At 50.5% G+C, this 12,369-nt stretch overlaps 1 protein-coding gene across 2 annotated transcripts; it reads right to left on the bottom strand.

Moving 5' to 3' along the window:
• Positions 1 to 662: 662 nt before the first annotated feature.
• On the bottom strand, positions 663 to 11,654 carry ak8 (adenylate kinase 8). 2 transcript variants are annotated; one of them, XM_061673251.1, is made up of 15 exons: positions 11,569 to 11,654; positions 10,542 to 10,634; positions 8,345 to 8,429; positions 8,190 to 8,239; positions 7,982 to 8,092; positions 7,850 to 7,918; positions 6,837 to 6,918; positions 6,676 to 6,747; positions 6,402 to 6,602; positions 4,748 to 4,870; positions 4,582 to 4,671; positions 1,215 to 1,356; positions 1,063 to 1,137; positions 896 to 995; positions 663 to 811 (listed from the first exon to the last, which is right to left on the bottom strand). In XM_061673251.1, the coding sequence occupies exons 2-15, from the start codon at positions 10,623 to 10,625 to the stop codon at positions 710 to 712; spliced, it is 1,386 nt and encodes a 461-aa protein (XP_061529235.1). In that variant the 5' UTR covers positions 10,626 to 10,634; positions 11,569 to 11,654; the 3' UTR covers positions 663 to 709. The 2 variants fall into 2 exon arrangements, with proteins under 2 accessions (XP_061529235.1, XP_061529234.1); XM_061673250.1 differs by having other exon boundaries at positions 8,190 to 8,429.
• Positions 11,655 to 12,369: the final 715 nt, after the last annotated feature.

The raw sequence follows: 12,369 nt of genomic DNA, 5'->3' as shown, positions 1-12,369 counted from the left end.
AAGTAATTTCACGTTGTCGTCCCCCAACCCCCGATTTGTTTGAGGTAGTGTTGCGGGCGTAGTGTTCAAATGTTATTTTCGGTACATGCTTCGGGGCGTTAAAAAGCGGAAGATGAATCCCGGCCCGTGGTTTGGGCCCCTCTGCGCTGGATCGCAGCTGGCGCAATGCCTTCGCAAGTCGGCAACAAGAGCCACGGTCTCTTTTCAGCTGTTTATTGAATGCTATGACAACAGCAAAACACAATAAGCACACTCACGCAGGAGCAGCTGTCGGCCACAGTTCACGCCCAGACGGTCGCGCAAAATGACCCCACATCACGTGCCACCCCGCCTCTTAAAGGCACATGCTTGTACGGAGACAGTGCAGTGTTTTCAACATACGTTGGTTTCATCTGAAGTCAAAAGTAGAAACTTTTCTTGAGACAAAATGCGCTGCGACCCGCCACATGAAAAGCGACGTGTGGCGCGTGTGACAGGAAGCCTGAAAATAGACGCGACACTCACATGCCGACTACAAAGCGCAATTATTAGAGTCATTTACCAAAATGGCCTCGATGGTCTTCTGGAAGCTGTCAATCATCACGGGGCTCCGCCTTCCAGTCCAGCGGCCAGTCAACAACAACATGGAAAATGCAAACCCCCCCCCCCCCCCCCCTCACCGTTGTCTGTGCGTGTCAGTTTCTCTGTGTGTCAAGTGTGTGCGCGTGCGTCAGTGTTTGTGTGTTTGTATAGTGAGTTGTCGATCAAGAGCCTCAAACACGAACCGAGGATCCTGATCCGCGTCCACGTGCACGCCATCTGGAAACACACCCTACGCACACGCACACACAAACACAAACTTAATGCCACAGTTGAACATGTATCGATCACTTAATGTGTGTGAGCGCGTGTAGACCTGCAGGCCTGCGGTGTGTGTCCTGTACACGCCGAGCGCGTGTGTGACAGTACGCGTGTTGTCATCACACTCGTGGACGTCGCTGGTCGCCGTGCGAACGCTGGATAGGAAATGAGATGAGCGAGCAGACAATGTCCATGTTTTGCGATGCCGGCGTGCTCGCTGACCTGGCATCAGCCGGCGTGTGCTTCATCGCAGTTCTTTGTAAACAAACGTCGTCCGTCAACTCCAGGAAGAAAACCCTGACACACACACACACAAAGGGAGAGAGCGCGCGTGCGTCTGTGTGTCCGCGGGTGTTCGTACGCGCTTGTGTTACCTGTTGGGCGCGTTGAGAGAGCGCATGAGGTGTTTGGCGTGCTGGAGGTCGCACGGCAGGTGGTGAAGGATCCAACCTCGCTGGCTGCAGTCTGCGCGGTTCAGACGCTCTTGGAGGACTTTCAAGGTCACGCTGTTTGGAACTGGAACCAACACGCACCGAAGTGGAACTTGTTTCAAGGTTAACGATGACCATAACATCGACGCGACTGTCATTTCCATTAGCCCGTCTGTGGTCTTTCGCATTATTTGTTTGCATTAAGCTAGCGGGCGTTTCAAATGATATGGACGGGGTTGAACATTTTCTTGTGTATTGTGTGTGTTGCAATGCGGCCCTACGGGGGGCACAAGCCAGTGCCAACCGTAAGCCGGTGCCAAGCCCGGGTAAATGCGGAGGCTTGCGTCAGGAATGGCGTCCGGCTCAAAACCCTGCCGAACAAATATGCGCGTTCGTCCGAAGAATTCCATACCGGATCGGTCGTGGCCCGGGTTAACGACGTCCGCTGTCGGCGCCGTTGACCGACAGGGCGCCGGTGGAAATTCAGCTACTGCGGGTCGAAGAAGAAGAGGCGGAAAGCGGGTTCTTCGGCAGAAAAAGAGGAAAGCACAGAGCCTGCAACTGAATGTGGGGACGTTGAATTTTGGCGCTATGACAGGAAAGCTCGGGAGGTCGTTGCCATGAAGACTAGGAGAAAGGTTGGTATATTGTGCGCCCAGGAGACCGGGTGGAAAGGCAGTAAGGCGAGATGTTTCGGGGCACGGTTGAAATGATGCAAAATGCAGTCGGGGTTATTGTCAAGGAAGAATTAGCTAAGAATGTTTTGGAGATGAAAAGAGTGTCAGATCGAGTGATGAGGATGAAACTTGAAATTGAGGGTCCCTGTGGATCTTCTCCTTCATCCAAGTCATTTCCTTCTCTGTTCTGTTTGTCTTAGAAGACATTTCACCTCTCATCTGAGCAGGCTTCATCAATTCATGCAACAACGCTAAGTAAGGACGCACTAGATGTCACCTGGAACACCGCCATGACACCAAGAACTCTCCCGTAACTAGGGTTGGGCATTGAGAATCGAGAACGCATTGGAACCAGGACTAACGTTGCTGTTCTCCCGGAATCGTTCAAACTTCGAAAATTTCGCTTCCCAGTTTTGATCCCTAGTTCGCCGACCCTGAAGAAGAAGCGGCGAAAACCGACGAAGAACGCGCACGAAGACGTGCTCGTGCCCAACGGCGGCGGCGGCGAACAAAAGTGCGTCTTAACTTTGTTCAAACGAATTACCTGTCGCCCCAGTGTGCTAAGGAGGCTTTCACCATGTGTAGCGTCTGACGCGCTCCGAGCCTCAGCCGACACCGCGCGGAGCTTCGGTCAAGTCAACTCTCAGTCAATTGGGTGAGTGAAACAATTAAATACGTCTACGCCAACACTGAGACAGTAGACTTTACACCGATTGTATCGGCCTTATCGGTATCGGCCGATACTTAGCATTTTATGCTGATCGGCAAAAGACATTTACTCCGCGTCGCCATCGTGTACAGTATATTTGAACTCAAAAGCTAGTTTACCTTTAACCTTGTCGCGCGTCTTTTGACGTCGTATTGGAAATATCTGACGGGCAATAAAGTTATAAAAAAAAAAACGTCGGCGGTGCGGAACAGACAACACGTCTGAGGCAGACCACGCGTAATGCCCGGCCAGATCAGACGACAAGGCAAATTTGCTCTTTCACGATTGCACCGTGTCAGACGACTGCAATAAAATCTTGTATTCCGATAGCACCGCATCCCGTTTTTTACGATCACTGGGCTTCATCGTGTCATCATGCCGACAACAACAATACTGGATCGCGCCGTGTGTTTGTAAGAACAAAATGGGAAAAACGTGTGTTGGCGATCACCGGCGCTCAGGACGGGAGAGGACGTCGGTTTAAGGTTCGCTTGAGGTACGTTCACGTACTTTGAATACGATACGGCTCGCGAGCAGGCAACAAAACGTTATGTAGCCTAGCAAGCTAGCGGTAGCACGAACGGTCGGACGTAAACACGCCGCCGTTCTGTCCAATCGCGCTCTAAAGTTTCGGTGTGGGCGAAGTCATTTAATTCAAAATCAAGTCATTTAATGACGGTCAGTTAGCACCCGTTCTTTCTGTCACCTCGTAATGTTGGTTTGACCTGACCGATTCGAATTTCCAACCTCGATGGAGCCAAGGCACATATTTTACAATTGAAAAATCTCACGGCACACCAACAAAAAGTGGATCCATTGATGACTGCATTTACTTCCTGCCATCTACTAGAAGACCATTCATTGGTTCTGTCTGTCGCTATGCCTCGCTGGCATAAACAGAGGAACAAAGATACATTATTGATTGTAAATAGAATTTTTGGAGCAATTAGGTACGCAAGTATATAAAGTAAATGAACAGGTCATTTGAATAGACACATTCCTCCATCATGGGATCGGATCGGTTTTTTAAACTCGCTGAACGGTGATCGGCCCCAAACATCCTGATCGTGTAAAGCCAACTAACAAGGTAAACGGTGGCTTGCACTTTTGCACTGATGGTTTTTAGTGTTTCTTTTAGTCTTCAAACCAACGTAAGCGCCGATGATAGAAAGAAAGCTGAACATTGAGCTCAAACTGCACCGCAGCAACTTTACATCACAATGAATTGGGACAAACAAGCACTAACCTTGTGCCTCATCGGTGGTTAGGGAAAGGAATCAATGTTTTAGAGCATTTGGTTCCATCCGTTAAAAAAAATTCATAAAATCAATTCACCCACCGGTGCCGTGTAAAGTTACGTTTTGTGCCAAAATGCTGAGTTCCGGTGCGTAGCCTTCAAAATAAAAGGCTACAAGCTTACATCAGGAAGTCAAGTTCAAACTTGCACGTCGCAACCATTTGACGTGACGAAACAGTCCCAAATAACGATTTTAACAATGACATGTTTGACTTTGAGCCGAAACATTCATTCATGAATATGAAGTCCGTCGGGTTCGTTCCACACACATTCCCTTTCGGTTCATAGGTTTGCCAATGATACTGGTTACAAAGAACCCCGTGTCAAATGTTCATTTTAGTCGACGCTGCGGGCTGCTAAGAAAATGGATGTTCTTCATTTGGACGGCCTTTATTCAAAGCATGCAAACCTTTTTGAGCCAGCCCCCTCACCCTAAAAGAATCGGAATTGAAATAAGGAACCGGAATCGCTCGAATTCAAACGATGCCCGACCCGAGCCGGAACACCCGGCAATCCAAATGCGACACTTCCTTGACACTTAGAACCCTGCACGACAACCCCGTGACCACACGGCGGTCAACTAGATTTTAGATCCAAATTGTAAAGATGTGACCGAGCCACGCCCACCTGTGCGATTGTGCTGCAGGTACGTCCGGACCTCCTCCCCTATCAAAGACGGGTCCGCTTCAGCCCAACGGAGAAGGTCACCGCAACACACTGAAACATCAACATGACGTCACTGTGCGTGCGTGCGTGCGTGCGTGTACGTGCGTGCGTGCGTGCGTGCGCGTACAATCCACCATCTTGTATTTGTCAGCCAGCATCTTGGCTTGATGTTTCTTCCCCGAGCCTGGAGGACCTAACAGGAGAACTCGGGGAGTTCTGGAACAACGTCGAGTCCGCAAGAACGCCACCACTACGACACACACGCACACAGACGCGTTTTTCAGCAGGCGTGTGTTGTTTGTAACTGCTCCACAAGTGTAACTGTTTCAAGCGTGTGCACATTCATGTCCGGAAATATTGGGACGCGGACGCGATCGTCCTATTTTCGCGATGGATTTGAAATGAAACGTGCTGGAACTGCATCCTGTCAGCTTTTATTTGAGGGCTTTTACACATCAGGTGCTTTTCGCACCGCGGGAACTTCCCCGATAGCTGAAGTTTCCCCCTCCGTCCCCACCGAAATAAACTAGCAGGATCGGGAACGTTCCTCCCGGCGGGTGAGGGTCTTCCGAGAGCTACGGGGAACTCTTTGAGGCGCCGGGCTGCGCTGCCGCGCGCCGATTGGTTGACGGACGTCTGCAGGCATTTACGGATCTTCTCTCAACTTTCATTCCAACAAATGGAATCACCTGAATGCCGACGCATTAGAAAAACGTCTTTTTGAACAAATAAATATATAAATGTAGAAGCCTGCACGTGACGAGAGATTGGATTGATTGTTCTCCCATATGTGGTGGAAGTGCGTCAGGCCTCAGGCTCAGGTCCCGGTTGCATTTCGCAGCTGACAAATCGCATCTATAGTCACCTGCAAGCTTCCGTTGCAAAATCAATTGAGGTCTGTCGTCTCAATCAAATCGAATGAATAGACTCCGATTTATGGAAATGTCGCCGTACATCATAAAACCGCCTACTACCTCAAAGACCGTCCGCTGCCAGGTCGGCATCGGTTCTCAATTGGATCAAAGGTTCGGTTTTAAAGGTATCACAAATGTTTGAAATTCGGATGAAGACAGAAAGGCAGACATCGAAAGCTTGAAATAAGCATTTTTCGATCCGCTCGGTGTCACCAATGAGCAACGTCAGCCTCATTTGCTTAAGCCGCCCGGAACTAATTAGTGCCACGGAAACACAAACGCGGCACGGCACATCTGCCTCACAGCTGTGAGGTTGCGGGTTCGAATCCGGCCTCGCCTGTGTGGAGTTCGCATGTTCTCGCCGCGCCTTTTCTCCGGGGACTCCGCTTTCCTCCCGCATCCCCAAAACGGACGTGGCAGCTTGACGGAGGACTCGATATTGCCCGGAGGTCTCAATGCGTGCGTGAACGGTTGCTTGTTTCTGTGCGGCCTGCGATCGGCTGGCGACGAGTCGAGGGCGTATCCCGCCTCTCGCCTGATGTCAGCTGACATGTTCTTTTCTTCAGACAAAAGTCAAATACATTTCCCACGTTTATTTATCCAAAAGGCCTGCCGATGTCAAGGCGAATGAAGACTAAACGTGCATTGTCGTCATCCTCGGTGGCTCCGTGACGGCGGCTCACGTAAAAAAAACAACAACAAAAAAACCGCTGCCGACGTTTCAAGTCCCGACCGGTGCTTCGTCGCGACCCCCTTCGCCCGAGCCGGGAGGAAGTCCTTGGACCTGTTTTGCTCAATGCGGAAGTACGTACCGGATCGCGTCACGTCCCAATATTGACCGGCCCGACTGTCGGTCACGAGACAGACCTTGTCGGTAGACGTCCGTCGGCGGCTGGTCGGCGTCCACCGTCTTGAGGATGTGTCGGTAGGCGGAGCTTATCCCGGTGACCTCGCAGCGATGTCGCTGCAGGTCAGCCCTCGGACCGCCGTCGCAGGCGTCGGGCCTCTTCCGCGCACGCCGCTCCGCCGCGTCGTCGCACGGCCGCACGAACGTCTCGTGGTACACGTCTGAGAAGCGCGGGAAACAGTTGCGGACACAGGAAGCGATGTCACCTCGCGTACGGAGGCGCCAGCGGCGTACCTCCGGTGAGCGGGTCCAGAAGCCGGCCGCGGTGCCGCTCCAGAAGAACGTCTTCGCCGGCGTCCAGCAGCACTGACGCGTGACGCCGATGTGACGTCACTTCCTCTGACACGCGACCATGTCGCCAAACGCACGCGCACCTCACGCACGCAAAAACCTACCCACGTGTTTGGGAATGACGCCGCCCTGCTGGAGACCCCGAGCCTGCGGCCGCGTTTGAGGAAGTCCGTCGAGAACCCAGCCCTAAAACACACCCGCAAACACCTCACGTGACACATAGAACCTGTGAACGGCGCCGACCGCCACATCCACAAAACACCACAACTTGTAAATGTCACCCGAGGCCTGGATAACGCGAGGATTTTTCCGATTTGTCATCCGTGACAAAAACATCCGGCATGTAACGCTTTTGGTCGTACTGCGTGCGCTGTGCTCCGGAAATCTCAACACGCCACGCGACGCCACGCACATAAAGATTGTGCGCCCGCGCCAATCTCGAAATCTCGCAAGATCACACGTGATCTCACAAAAAGCGAAGAAGAAAAACACTTCCCGATATTCGCCGATGTTACTCGAGGAGCGGTGAGCCTTGTCAAATGGCCTTGTCCTCAAAAACGACTTCTTCCCTGGGGAACCCGTTTATACCCCCCAAAAAAAAAAAAAAAATGTCCACCTAAGACAAGTTTGTTGCTATTTGCGGTGGTTTCCGTGTCGATCACTTTTGGGCACGTCTTTGATCGGCCGCGTTCCCTTTCACGTCGCGATTCTCGGCATCGCGACTCGGGAGACGTGGGAACATTTTGAGTCTCGGGAATCCAATCGAACACGTCTAACGTTCTTCTTCTCCATGTGACACAACAGAGGTCAAAGTTGAACCAGACAGGAAGTATCTCCGAGAAAGTCCTTTGGTTTTGAGATAACAAGTTGTAATTTTACGACAAGAAATGTACATATTTTTGAGACTACATATTTGAACAGTATATTTTCAAGAATGAAGTCGTACCTCATTTAGATAAAAAGATATATATTCTAAATCAAAAGTCATATTTCTGCGAATACGTTTGACATTTTGAATGTGACATTTTTTGAATGTGACAAGAATGAAGTAATACCCTTCCCGAGATCAAAGCATGAAGTCGTACACCTTTTCGCTGACAGTCGTGTGTGCGTCTACCGTGTTGAAGCAGTCGGCCCGTTTGAGTCGCTCTCGAATCAAGTCGACCAGAAGATCATCGGGAACCTCCTGAACACGCACACGCACGTGATGACGCAGACGTGTCGCGCTCGTGCCTACGTGCGCGCGTACCTGTCGTCCGAGCGTGTACCGGCGCGCTCGTTCGCTGAGCTGCGATTGGTCGTCCAGTAGCGTTTCCATGGTGACGTGCACAGCTCCGAGCTCGGCGCGCAGCTTCCTGGCCTGGCGGACGCACGGAAGTCACGTGACCCGCGGGATGATTGCCGGGCGAGCGCGTGGTGCCGCCCGCGTGTTCGCCAGTCACGTGACCTCAACTCACCAGGGAGGTTTTCCCCACCGCGGGAGGACCCAGCAGGACCACCCTGGGAACTGACACGTACGCACACACGCACACGGGAGAAGCGAACGAGCGCGAATGCGGTGTGCGGCAGCGCCATCTGGCGTTCAAACATTGCGTGCGTGGAGGAGACTGACCGTGCACGCTGCTCTCCTGCAGCAGAAGCAGAAGGTACGCGATGGGATCTTCAGGCTGGTCCACAGCCAGGCTGGACACCATACTCTGAAACGCGCGCATGAGAACTTGAACCCGGGCGGAGCGCTTCAAAAATACCGTCATCCCGGACCTTAAACCGAGATCTCGTGTTTAAACGTCGACTTCAAAGGTGGACGCCACGTACGTATTCCATAGCCGAGTGACAGCCGAGATGAACGATTGGCGCGCCTACGGCCCGCGAGTTCAACGGCAACCCCGAGAACTGTTCGACTTTTGCATTCCTGCTTCTTGAACCTCAACCAGCCGGTTTGTTTTCGCGAGACACAGGAAATCTGGTTTCTATCCTCTGGAGCCATGAACTGATTCCCAGTCGTGATTGGGGGAAAGGAAGTGATTGATGACTGTTGAGCCATGGAAACATGGTCACTCCCCCTAGTGGTGATTAGAGAAAGTGCCGGTGGACATTAAAATGACGTGGAAAACAATCCACGTTGATCACCCCCCAAAACAAAACAACCTTCAGGAATACTCGAAATGTATCCCGTGATGCCTGTGCCATTGGGTTTTTCCAGGTTGCCTTCTTCTGAAAGGGCCGCTGTGTTTGATATCAACCTGTAAAAAGGGATTGTGCCAAGAACATTGAAAAAAAAAAACCATTATGTTGTAATAATTAATTAATAATCATTTCTTTCCTAATTGTAGACTAAAATCGAGTCGCTGGGTGTGGTCTTATCCACCCCCCACCTCTTAGACACGCTCCCTGGGTATTTAACCCTTCGGCTCCCGCCTTCTCTGGCCTCTTCTCAACTTCATGCCGAGATTGACCGAAGCCGCGTCTCTGCCGTGCTGCGCAGCCCCTCCCCTCTTTTTCTTTGTCCTTTCTTTGTCACCGTGGCGCGCACGACGACGACAGACTTTTTTCTGGCGTCACGAGACAATTTCTTGTCTTTTCACAAAGTCGGCCACTTCCGATTAAGCAGCCGGTTAAGCTAATGGCTAAGCTGGTCTTGATTTGAAAGACTGATGGTCAAGCTGTATGTTGTCGTAGCAACAGTACAAAATCATTATCCTCCGTTTTAGCAGACAGAAAATAGTGTCCAATTGCCCCCCACACCCCCAGGAAGCCACTCCTGGCACCCCTACCACTTACGCCCGCAGTTGAGAGCAACAAGTTCGAACGGCAGGGGGGGGGGCTACCAGCGCACCCCGACGGGACCACGGCTTGCTTTTTGCATTTCTTTTGTTTTGACTTTTTGCGCATGTTCTTCTTCAACTGAACCTGCCTCCGTTCCTCCTGAGAAAGAGCAGAGGCGCTGCCCAATGTGGTAAAACATTGCAGCGAGTCCTAGAAAGTCCAAATTGGTGCATCGTAGTCTGGGTTCGAGTTAGCGAGCTCACACGAGTCCCAATTTGACTCTACTTCCTGTTGTGCTTTGTGTGCGTTTGAGTGAAACAGTAAAAGGACTCATTTCGCGGCCGGCCGTTCGCCCCGCGGGCCGTCTCGGTGTCGGCACGGACGCGTTCTGTGGTTTTGCTCGCCCGGTTCGCCGGGGCCCGGGGCACGTTGGGCGCTGCGCGTTGTGGCGGCCTCCGTCGTGCGGTACGGTTTTGTTCCGGGCATTGCGCTGGGGCTAGCGGCAGTTTCGTTTGCCTCCGCCGCCGTTGGGCACGCGCGTCTTCTTGCGCAGGCTTCTTCGTCGGTTCTCGCCGCTTCTTCTTCTTCTTCTTCTTCGGGTTGGGCGGGTTGTGGGCGTCGGGGTTTTGGGATTGGGTCGCGGCCAGGGCGTCGCTCCCGGTTGCGGTCGATTCTGGACGCCCAGCCCTTCTCGTGACAGGCGCTTAGCTATGAGCGTTTTTCGGGCGGCCTTGTTGGCGTCCGGGGGCTCGCTTCGAAGTACTGAGATTGATTGAGGTTTTTCCTGACTTTTCCTAAATGTTTCAAATATAAAAAGAGACGCGGTGCCCTAAACGAGACAAAGATAGTCTGATTGTAACGTTAAACGTACGTCGAACTAAATCGGGAGGAGAACGCAGGCGTTCGCTTTCCGGCGTATTCTTTTCCAAAACGAATTCCGCTTTTACCCAAAACCGATATACGCGACACGTCTCATCAGCAGCTCGCCAAAAGCCTTTGAGACTGCGCGACTTACAAATGACCTCTGAGTGACCCGCGCTGACCTGGACGAGGTGTATGACGTTGTGCTGGTCGGCGTAGATGGACATCTGAGGGGGGACCCTCAGGGGCCGAACGCTTTCCTCCATCGTCGGCGCCTTCATCAGGAAGAGGAGGAGGAGGAGAATGAGGAAGAGGAAGAGGATGGCGGTGGACTTTTTCTGACATCACGAGACAATTTATTGTTTATTCACAAACTTGGTTAAGCTAATAGCTAAGCTAGTCTGCCGGTCGGTTGGCGTTGGCTTGCTTTGAATGACTGCCGGTCAGGCTTTATGTTGCGTGTATGTTAGACCACGTAACTCGCAACCCTTTATTGCTCAGCGACTGATTTTTTTTTTCTTTCTGTCTCCAAAGTGTTCTGTTGTCGTACTAGAGCGGCTCCAACGACCGGAGACAAATGCAAATAAAGATGATTCTGATGTTGTCATAGCAACAGTACAATGGCATTATCTTCCGTTTTAACAGACGGAAAACAGAAAATGACACCCGCTCCCGTGACCCCTAACCCTATTAGACAGTTAAAGGGTGGCTCCACTGGACTTGAAAACATTTCCACTCTGTGCCGAATGAGCAGATGGGTTGTAAATTGGAATGGTTTGAATAACTTTGGAATGATGGAAGCAGATCAGTGTGGAAATGGCTCAATGAAGAACTTCGACGGGATCACTTCCATTCCCTCGTGAAATAAACAAAAAGGAAAGCGGCCGGATGGCCTGAGTGCGGAAATGTCGCGTTATCGATTATTGGATGCTATATTAGCTGCGAGCTTGCTTTTTTTTTTTTTTTAACCAACATTCTTCCACCAGTTTTCTTTCTTTCTGTACGTCGTAGAATCGGAGCTAAAAGATCCTTTGACAGCGATCAGTTGCAACAAAATGAGACATTTGGTCGTCGTCGACCCAGAACTTGTTGAACAAGCAACGAACTTAATTTAGGCTGCTAACAGCCAAGCGTTCATCGGCCCAAATGTTGAAAAATCCACGCAAACTTTCCTGATGAATCGCAACAAACAAACGTTGTCATGTTTACCTCGAATAAGTCCTTCTCGCTCTTTCAGCTACTGTGGGACGGACGCGGTCGTCCTGGAAACAGCTTGTGCGTGGCGCCGTGACGTCACAACCGGACGTGCTCATCACGTGGTTGACGTAACACGATGCAATACCTGCATAATTAACAGTAAAGGCAGGGTCAGTATGGACTATAATCAAAATTATTACCAGTACAAAATATAAACGCGTACTAAAATAAATGCAGTGTGTAACATATTAAACAGTGTTATACTTGGAGCGTGTGTAATAGTGTGCAATACAAAAACGAAATGCAGTGCGTGTAATAAAGTGGTTGTTGAACCTGTGACACCAAGCCAAATAATTGGCTCTCAAGTTGCACCATCGCGCGCAACAATGAGCAAAAAAATTCTTCCTCAAATGGGAATATTTTCCTACAAAAGGAAACCGCTACCTAAAATACTTTGAATTACAAGTCATATTAGGAGAAAAAATAAAGACCAAATACAAGAAATATCCCAAAATGTTGTAAGATACAAAATATTTGTAATTTTTAGAATCAAGCCAAAACATACGCAATACGTAATTTTACAAGTCCAAATATTATAAGCATAACTGTATTCATTGTAGGAAATAAACAGTACTCAAGTAATGTTTCAATTCAACTATTGCACACAAAAAAGGTCAATTAAAAGTAAAATACAGCTGAAGTATACTTGGGCAGTGATTCATTCGTGAACCACTAGAGGGGGCTACGCTGAACCGCAAAAGCAGTCCAAGCGCGCTCGGACCTCGGACCCACTCCGGAACGTCGCAAACCTCG

The sequence above is a fragment of the Phycodurus eques genome, chromosome 3 (genome assembly GCF_024500275.1).
Source record: "Phycodurus eques isolate BA_2022a chromosome 3, UOR_Pequ_1.1, whole genome shotgun sequence".
NCBI lineage: Eukaryota > Metazoa > Chordata > Actinopteri > Syngnathiformes > Syngnathidae > Phycodurus > Phycodurus eques.
This window is presented reverse-complemented; position numbering and strand designations above follow the sequence as displayed.

Bases quoted from the DNA above. Each gene is read 5' to 3' on its own strand.
- ak8 (XM_061673250.1), bottom strand. From the start codon at position 10,625: ATGGAGGAAAGCGTTCGGCCCCTGAGGGTCCCCCCTCAGATGTCCATC. The intron at 8,093-8,189 runs GTGAGTTGAGGT...TGCGTCCGCCAG, and splicing joins CGGTGGGGAAAACCTCCCTG to GCCAGGAAGCTGCGCGCCGA. The intron at 996-1,062 runs GTCAGCGAGCAC...TTTCCTATCCAG, and splicing joins CACACGCCGGCTGATGCCAG to CGTTCGCACGGCGACCAGCG.